Source organism: Octodon degus, unplaced genomic scaffold (assembly GCF_000260255.1).
Source record: "Octodon degus isolate 3935 unplaced genomic scaffold, OctDeg1.0 scaffold00159, whole genome shotgun sequence".
NCBI lineage: Eukaryota > Metazoa > Chordata > Mammalia > Rodentia > Octodontidae > Octodon > Octodon degus.
The window spans coordinates 3,282,011-3,291,588 of record NW_004524735.1 but is presented as its reverse complement, the minus strand read 5'-3'; the positions used below and the strand labels follow the sequence as shown (position 1 = coordinate 3,291,588).

General features: G+C 37.6%; 1 protein-coding gene across 1 annotated transcript in view; it reads left to right on the top strand.

Moving 5' to 3' along the window:
• The window catches only part of Slc17a6 (solute carrier family 17 member 6), a 38,662-nt gene that overhangs the window by 18,070 nt on the left and 11,014 nt on the right, over positions 1–9,578 (top strand). Inside the window, exons 4-7 of the mRNA XM_004642685.2 lie at positions 301–415; positions 1,360–1,447; positions 3,980–4,066; positions 7,152–7,294. Of these exons, the coding sequence (XP_004642742.1) occupies positions 301–415; positions 1,360–1,447; positions 3,980–4,066; positions 7,152–7,294 (433 nt within the window). The remainder of the gene's footprint in view (positions 1–300; positions 416–1,359; positions 1,448–3,979; positions 4,067–7,151; positions 7,295–9,578) is intronic.

The window sequence follows — 9,578 nt, the reverse complement described above, 5'->3', positions numbered from 1 at the left end:
CACCTTGGATTCACAGTGATCCTCCTGTTTTCAGCCTCCTCAGCTCTGGGTTTACAGCTGTGCACCACCATGCCATCTTGGTGGCCCCCTCCTTGTGCCCTGGGGTGGAGCCAGTGCAGTATGTGGTGTGGGGGATTGAACCTGGTCCCTGTGCTTGTCTAAGCAGGCATTTAGTCCACTCAGCTATCTCATCTGCCCTGCTAGTTATTGTTGATTATCTTAATTGTGATGACGTGTGAAATTTAGATCTGTGTCTCTAAAATGTTGAAGCAAAACAGTGTTCAATCTTTTCTATTTCAGGGTATTTGGAGCCGCCATACTTCTTACCTCCACCTTGAACATGCTAATCCCATCAGCAGCCAGAGTGCATTATGGGTGTGTCATCTTTGTTAGAATACTACAGGGACTAGTTGAGGTATGGAACTATAGGGGGACATCATTTTAAACTCATGCATTATTAAGAGCCATCAATTTATCTCTGACTTCTACAAATAAACATATGTCTAAGTTGTACCATTTAGTATTAGAGCAAAAAAGGACACATTGGAATTAGTAGGCAATCAGGTATTTGAGAATTGACCCTGCAACCCTATGCATGCCATGCAAGCTCTCTGTGTTGAGTGACTCCTGGTGAACAGTCCTTGGGAGTCTTGCCCCAAGTCCCTGCTGTCTCTTGGTCCCCATGTTTCCATTGAAATATTCCACTGGGCATCATGGTCGGGTGTATGTACTTACTGACTGGCTTCTTCTATTTCCATCATCTTGTGGACTTTGAAAGAATGTCACCTGAAAAATGAGTTTGGGCTAACTATTGTCAGTCACTTTCTTTGGATTACGGTTGAAAGGAATAATCTAATATTTTAGCATACTAAAAACAACCTTCAAAATGAGATAACAAAAATAATAGAAACTAGCATGTTATATTAAATGCCATAAGCTCTAGACTCTACTTCTGGGTTACGTGAGCTCCTAATAGCTCAGTTCCACCTGTTTTTGGAGGAAAACCATGGAATTTAGTGCCTCACAGAAAGATCTTCCAAAGTTTCCAATCTATTAAGAATTTCAGGCAACTTGAATAATGAAGTCTACTCTTTTGCCTTAAACAGAAGAAATGTAAGGTGGAAGACAGACCTGAAGGGTGGGCAGAATTTGAAGAGCTCCCTAAAACAGGCTTTGCCCCATGTGATTTGGACTGTAAGCTTCCATAATGAAATTTCAAGGAGTCATTGAGGTCCCATGAGTAGCAACTGTCTCCAATACCATGTGACCATCCTAGGGAGTGAACCATAGGAAAGGTAGTGGTCTTATTTTCCTTTGACCTTGCATTCTAAAACATGATGTTTATCTTCCCTGGCACAGGGTGTCACCTACCCAGCATGTCATGGGATTTGGAGCAAATGGGCCCCTCCACTGGAGAGAAGTAGACTGGCCACGACCTCCTTCTGTGGTGAGTTTTGGGTGCAGACATGGTTATGATGAATGAAAACTCAGGAAAACTTTGGTAAGGATGGAAACTTTGGTCAGCTCATCTTTATAACTATTGGAATTTGGCATAGGGTAAGTGTTTCAACCACTATTCCAATTTCTTTAGTACTTATAGTATCCTTAACTAATCTACATGTTGTATGTTTTATACTTTTCTAGATGATTCATTGTAACTACATTTCCAAATACATTTATGGAAAGTTTTCATAATTTTTTGAGAATCTCAGTCCTATTTCTTTTCGTTAGACAAAATCAAGTTATATAAAACAATATAAATTGTAGCTCATTTACAAAGGTGGAAATATAAAGAAATAAAGACTAGTGACTTATGTTAACATTCAAACCTGATTTTTCTTTCAAGGGTATTAAATCTAACATTTTAATAGAATTTGTATTTGATACAAAATATAACTCTACTCAGAAAATTGAGGATATCCAAATCATACATAGCCCATTGATAATAACTATTATAACTAAAATTAATATGGTCTTAAACTATTCTGTTTAACATTATTACCATATTTTTCTGTTTATTAAAACATTAATTTCCAGAAATAAAACTGATCTTGCTGCTATTTAGGAAACAAAATAAAAATAGATTTATTAAATTTCAATCTAAAGTTTTGAAGTGTAGAGCCCTCGTTTCAGTTAATATGATACTGAGGTTCACTCATAATTTTTAAATATTTTTAAAACATATTTAAGAAATAATAACAGGGATCTTGGGCCAACCAAATAACTCAGCAGATTAAAGAGCCGATAAGTAGATACATGAGCTGGGGGCTCAATCCCCAGGACTGCTATGCTGGCCCCAACCCCAGGGCGCGCTGAGATGACAATTGAGACTGGGCTGTGGTGGTGCATGCCTGTAATCCCAGCTCTTGGGAGGCTGTAAGCAGGAGGCTCAGTATGAGTCTGATCTAGTAGTGAGACCCTGAACACCATGTAGACCCTTCTCTAAAATAAAAAATTTAATAAAACAAAGAAATGTATTAATATCATTTTTTTGGTGTGTCTACAGAACATTTTCCATTTTTGTACCCAAACTATCAATCAAGAAGACCATTTCTTTCCAAAGCAGACCAAGAGAGAACATAAGCCTATTTTAAAACCCAGGAATTAAAACTATAGCACATAATTTCACCAATAGAAAATTAGGCTGTTTTCCCTTCACATCCAAGCTGGAATGAATGATTAGCAATAGTAAGGCATATAGATATTCAACTAAAATTCACTTGGGCTTAAGTCATACAGCACAAATATAACCTTTTTTTCTTTATATATCTAAGACATCGTTTTCACAGTAGCCTTTAGTAAGTTTTAAAATGAAGTTATACAATTGGGGTAAGGGAAAGGATAAAAGAATCAAATGGAATATATATATTTATATATATATATATACACACACACGGAAACACACACACACACACACACAGGGTAGCAAGGATGGTTGTATCACTAATTTCTCTTTGTTTATTGAAGAGAGAAATTAATACTTAAAATTTTTATTTTGATCCAGTTTACATGCTTGTATCTGGCAACCTGAGTAACTACTTTGAAGGTAACAATGCGCCACATAATAACCATGGTTAAATTCCTATCATCTTGTTTTTTGAAATTCTGTATAGTGTCTGTTGTTTTATCTATTTTTAAATTCGCTTTAAAGTCAATAAAATAATAGAATGAAGTTATAAAATATACACACTTAAACTGTATGGCTCTGCTGTAAGGAGGTACACACTTGACTTCCAAGAATGGCTTTTGATTCTTTCCCTTGCACAGAATCTGTCCAAAGGGCAGGCAAATTGGGATGAGGAAAGGTCCAGGAGAGGGGGAGAGGGGTAAAGATATATTTATGTATGTACGCAGGGTTGCTTGGGTAACTGTACTGCTGATTTCTGCTGGTCTACAGAGTGGAACAGTCCTTGCTTAAATTTTCTTTCTTTTTTTTTTTCTTGTGCTTTTTAATTTCTTATATCTCTGTTCCCCCAATTTTACATGCTTTTCTTGTGTAATCTGAACAAAGAATGTGAAGATGTTATGCAATTCAGCAACTGTTGTTGAGTTCTGAGGGATTTGTTTGGTGAAGCACTGTACCGTCTCAACTGTTTCTTTTTTCTTTCTTTCATTTTTTTTCTTCTATTTGTATTCTCTTTAGATAATGATAATAAAAAAGAATGACACATCAGTGTCTGGCTCGTGTTAAAACAGGGTCCCCAGCCCAGCGCCTGGCCATGCAGGACACGCAGCAGCCAGTATGACTCTTTCATGATTTTAGAGTCTCAGTTCCATCTTGCGTTGATGGCGCGGCTCCCCGCGAGTTGCTCTGCTCCTCTTTTGGGGAGGAAGGACATACGCGCTGGGTAGGGCGTGCGTGTGGGTGTGCGTTTCCGTGCACTAGAGAGTGCGTTTGTGGGAGCACATCCCAAAATACGACATGAAATCAAGATTTTGCTGACTTCACATGCTCTCCTCCCCTCCCCGTGTCCCCTAGGTTCCTACGCTGGAGCTGTAATCGCCATGCCCTTAGCCGGTATTCTTGTGCAGTACACGGGCTGGTCTTCAGTGTTCTACGTCTATGGTGCGTTGCATTTCTTTACATCCGGGTTAAAGGCCATGTGCACACGTTAACAGAGACAGGGTTGCTGACAGTGAAATAGATTGCTGAGTATGTTTCTGGTTTTACTCATTTATTTTCTCATCTTGAGAACCCTTTCCTCGTTTGAAAAGAAAATACTTATGAGGTGGAAAGAGCTAAACAGGAGCCCCCTATCTCTTTTGCTATTCTTTTTGGTCATGTGCTCAGCTCTGCCATCTCAAGAGGGAGTAGGGGTGGACACCAGGAGGACGGTGGCAGAGTGAAAGCTCCGATTCCATTTTGTGACCAGAGGTCCGTTATGAGATGCTACAGCAGCGTGTCTTTCTTGGGCTTTGCCTCTCTCAAATTAAAGTCAGTTAAAGGCTGACTTTGAAATAAAAGATGAAACCCTAAATCTACACATACTGACGAACTGAAATCATAGCACTTCGAGTTCCCCTAAAGTCTTTCTTTCCAAGATTCACTTGGTGGTAAGGAAGAAAGGAGAAACGTTAGAACTGGATTCAAAGCGTTGCTGTCAATGATTGACAGCATTCTGGGATGTGGGCGTGAACGTATAGAATATTAATGAAGTCACGCCATAGAAGAGGGTCTGGCTGTGTGAAAACACACTGCGTGTTCTCAGCCATAAGTGGAAGCTCCAAGGAATTGATACTGTAGCACAGGGTAGTGATTAGCAGAGTTCAGGAAGGGGCAGGAGACAGGCCTAGAGGCAGGGCAGGTAAGGAACTCCCAACTTTACCTTCACTTAGTTCCATTTTGAAATGTTCTCATCAAAACACATACTCCCTCTGCTGAGCTTCGTTAAATCTTACTTCATAATGTGGCTTTTTGGAAACTCGAAGGCTATCGATAGGTTTTGGATTCATGAATGTCCCAAATATTAAACTATATATGTATTTGTATACATTTTTCTAGAGATTTCTTTGAGGTTTTAATGAACACTTTTCAAAGGATCCATAATTCCACAAAGTGAAAAGCACCTACTTGTAAGGGAAATGAAAATTAGTTTATCTATAAGGTCTTCTGATTTGTGTAGTAGTTCACTACTTAATTGAAGTTGGGACATGACCCTAAATACTAAGTATTTTCTCCAAAGCTCGATCATTCTTAAAGGAAAAAAAAGAATATTAATTTGAATAAGGTACTGTTTTAAAATTACTATCAGTGTTTCAAGTTGTATATCATTTAATATTTATCGTTAATTGATACAAAATCAAGATGTAAATATTAGTTCATCTAAAAATATCATAGTACTTGCTTACTGTAACAAAAACAGTTCTTGAGCTATAAATTTGATATTTAAGTTTTAAAAACTAATGAGATAGAGCTTGTATAGTAGTATAAACTGAAAATTATACACACAAAGCAATTAGCAGAAGGCATGGATCTTTAGATAAATTTAGTTAATGGTAATGATTACAACTGAATTACCAGAGCTCTTGTTTACTAGATGCTTAATTTATGCCATTTAGTGTGCTGGTTTATTTATAGATTATCTCTTTTAATGTTTCTTGGTGATGTATTATTCCATTTTATCATGAAGGCTTAGAGATTGTGATACTGATTGGATCATAGAGCTCAGGAGAGAAAGCTAGAATGTAAAGGTGGGAAGATGCTGTTCTATAGCCACTACATTATGCCACATTTTTATACACTGGGTCTAACGCATGTGTGCTGGCAAGTTCAGTAAAGAAAAGCAGTGCAGGACAACAGTGCTGTGCCATGTATGGTATTAGGAGCATTTCTTGTAGACTCAGTATGCAAGAAAATAAAATATAAGAGAGCCTGAGGCATGTAGGTTGTTACCCCAGGAACAAAAAGAACAGTTGAACAACTGAAATGGCCTACTGCTAGGAAAACAGAATGAGTCCAGTGAAATTGTTTTTTATAGTCATGGCGTGGGCCTAGATGGGTCCTTTGGCCTCACGTGGTCATGGAGGGTTTCTTCTCATAGATGACTGAATCTAAAGCATGTAATTGCTTAAAAGTGCAATGTTGGAGTTAAGGGTGGTAGGATTAAGGCGGGGGATTGCTGAATCAGCACACCGATTGGATTGGCAGAGCCCTCACCCCAGTCGACTGCATAAAATGTAAGGGGCGGCAAGAGGCATGGCGGCCTTCCTCTCCTTGTTTCTTTGGCTGTCTTCTGCCGTTAGGAACAGTTGCTCCCCTGCCATGCCACTCTGCCCTGAAGGCAGACAATTACAGACTGAAATGTCCACAAACTGTGAGCTAAACAAACCTTTCCTCTTTATAACTTTGGTCATTGGGTATTCTGTCTCAGCAATGAAAGAAAATAACTAAGATATTTGTATTAATATTCATTGGTTTATGTTGTCCAATAAGCATGTTTTAACACAGTGCTCAATAAAGAGGAGTATGAACAGACCTTGCATACAGTTTGTGGCTGTGGAATCTAACTTTTGCCTGCCCAAAGACTGTTCAATAGGCAATCATATATGCAGAACAGTATATAGTATGCAGATATATATAGTACAAAATGTTACAACAATTATTACAGATGCTCCTTTTTCACATAATACACTGGTTTAGGGTAAGATAATCTGTATTTTATTTGGTATTCTATTTATTAGGTTAGAAGTGGTAAGACAAAATGGAATGAACGTTATTTTCCTTTGGATATGACGATATTTTAATATATTCAAGGCAAAATCCTAAAAGATTCTTTTGAGGACAAGACTTTGCTTGTTTATTATATTTATCCCACTGAGCCAAGCACCTAGAATAGGAACTGGCCAGTGATGTTTGGACCTATGAAAATCTTCCTAAATCTTCAATAGTTAGTGATTGTGAGTTTCATATGTATCAGTGTTGTTCAGAGGAGACAGATAACACTCCAGGACCAGCCTTTAGGTAGCTCTACATCTTGTGGTAAAGGAGAAGAAAAAAAAAAAAAAAGACCAAAGTCAATTGCACAAACATAATATCAAGTTCTCTTTCATGCAGACTGTGTTTGTTGTGAGGTTTTCTCTCAGCATGTAACTCATAAGTGGAAATATTTGACAGCTTATGTTCACTTCCTCTTTTGCACCATTTCTTATAGGAAGTTTCGGGATGGTCTGGTACATGTTTTGGCTTTTGGTGTCTTACGAGAGCCCTGCAAAACACCCTACTATTACAGATGAAGAACGTAGGTACATAGAAGAAAGCATTGGAGAGAGTGCAAATCTATTAGGTGCAATGGAAGTAAGAACTTTATTATGGTGTATATTTCTCTTATTTCCCATTTCATGTTCCTTGATGCGCCAAGCTATTTGATAAGTCCTATTGTATTAAAACTAATTTGTATCAATCATGTTTTTCTTTTTTGTCTGTCCATATTCCCTCACTCACTTATGAATGATCACTACTTCCTTCATCTGTAATTTTTTCCTCTGTCTTTTCCAAAGCATCCTAAAATCTGTCTTTGATTTTTAAGTATGACTACAAAACTAATCATGTATTAAAAAACAGCTCTATATGGTACATAGTTTAAGCAAGTTGAACCAATATGTTAATTTTAAATAATAGGAAATCTCCAATAGGTAATGAAAATGTCTACTTTTGTTTAATATATATTCTAACTTTGGCCTTGTTGTATGTGATTCAGGAGATATTGAAGTATTATAAGGCCATGGGTAACATTTTCATTTTTTAATGAATGAAATAGTATCATCTTTAAAATTTGGCAGATGGGAAAGAAATGTACAAATGAGAAGGGGAACTAGGTAAGAGGAAGGGGAAAAGAAGAAAGGGACAAGGAAAGAAGAGACTAGAAAGAAAAAATGAAAATAAAGCTTTTTCAAATAATGAGGATAAGAAGGGATGAAGAGAGAGGAAGGGAATGGGGAAAGAAGAAAGAGCAAGATGTGTCTTGTACAGGTACAAATTTCCTCTGAGGAATGTTATCACTCAGTGTATCTAAAATATACCGATACGAAAGTGTAAAACATTATTATGAATATCATGGCTTCTAATGATAATATTGGGAAGTGCTTTTCTTTGGATTTGGTTTCTTAAAGAGGATTTGCCTACAGAGAGGAGCAACATAGGTCTACTTCAGTAATGCAAATATTTTACTCCATGTGTCATTAATATGCCATATATAAGAATTAATAGTAATTTAATATTATTTTAAAAAACTCATTGGCAAAAGCAGGGTTATGTGGTCTCTTAACTGTACTTCCATATACCAAGAGTTGGAAAGTAGAACTCACTGGTTGAGGTGCCAAAGCCCTCTATACTTCATACTTTTTAAAAATGCTCCCTTTCCCATTCCCAGTGTGTTTTATTTCAGTTCTGATTTTCTAATTCATGTGTTAGCAAATGCTTGCCTTTTGCATATTATCTGGACAGGAAAATTTGCCATTCGTATTTATTGAGCAGAGTTTGACTTGTAATGAACAAGAAATGTACCCTATTGGGAATCATTTGGAAGTGAAGTCTATATTTCTAAAAATTTCTTGTACAGTATTTGTTGCATGGACTAGATAGATTGGAATAAACTTTCCACTCCTGTTTCCTTTTGCACCTGGTTGATGATGTCTTCCTGATGATAACTAACCAAGTAGCCAGTGAGGATGCGAAGGTAGGGGTAGGACTGGTAGCGTGAGGTCTAGTGCCCGCCACCTGAAGTTGCTGTGAGCAGAAGCTAAGCACATGCTCTTCTAGGACTGGTCTCAAATCTGCCTTTATTTCTACAGACCCAACTCCCAAAGGAAATTTGGATGAGCCTTTGTCCTCTGTAGCATGTGATTTTTCTTTATTTCTCAGTTCTTGAGAGATCACATGTGTAGATTAAGCATAGAGTTCATAAAAATCAAAACTTTATTCTATGACACCAAGTTCCCAGAAATAAACCCCCAAAGAATAGAAAGTAGGTTGATAAAGCAGCATGAAATCTAACTCCTCATTTTCTATACCTATGATTTTTAACAAGTACAGTACAGTCCTCCTGCTATTTCATATGATCTCTTAGCTTCACAGTCAACCCAAGCTCGGGCTTGGCTTCAACAGCCATGCAGGTGGTGGGGTCCACAACAGGTGCCTGTGTTTCCCAGTCAGGACACAGAAATCTGAAAAAGTGAGGGGATCTTACTAGGAACATCTTTATTGCATATCTAGGTGGAAAATTTGTGACATTTTGTCATTTATTTTATTTTGTTTGCTGAAGTCTTTCACAGTAAAACACTTTACTCATACATAATTCTTGTGCTTAGAAAAATAATATCTCATTTGCAATCTCAGTAGTCTAAAAGATCTTACACAAGGGCTATCCAGATAGCTCAGCAGATTAAAGCACATGCAAGCAGGTGCAGGGCCTGGGGGTTGATCCCTGAGATGGCAATTGAGACTAGGCATGGTGGTGCCTGTTATCCCAGCTCTTGGGAGGCTGTTAACAGGTAGATCACTATGAGTCTGATCTAGTAGTGAGACCCTGAACATCTTGCAGATCTTTCCCTAAAAATACAAAAAAAAAAAAAAAAAAAAA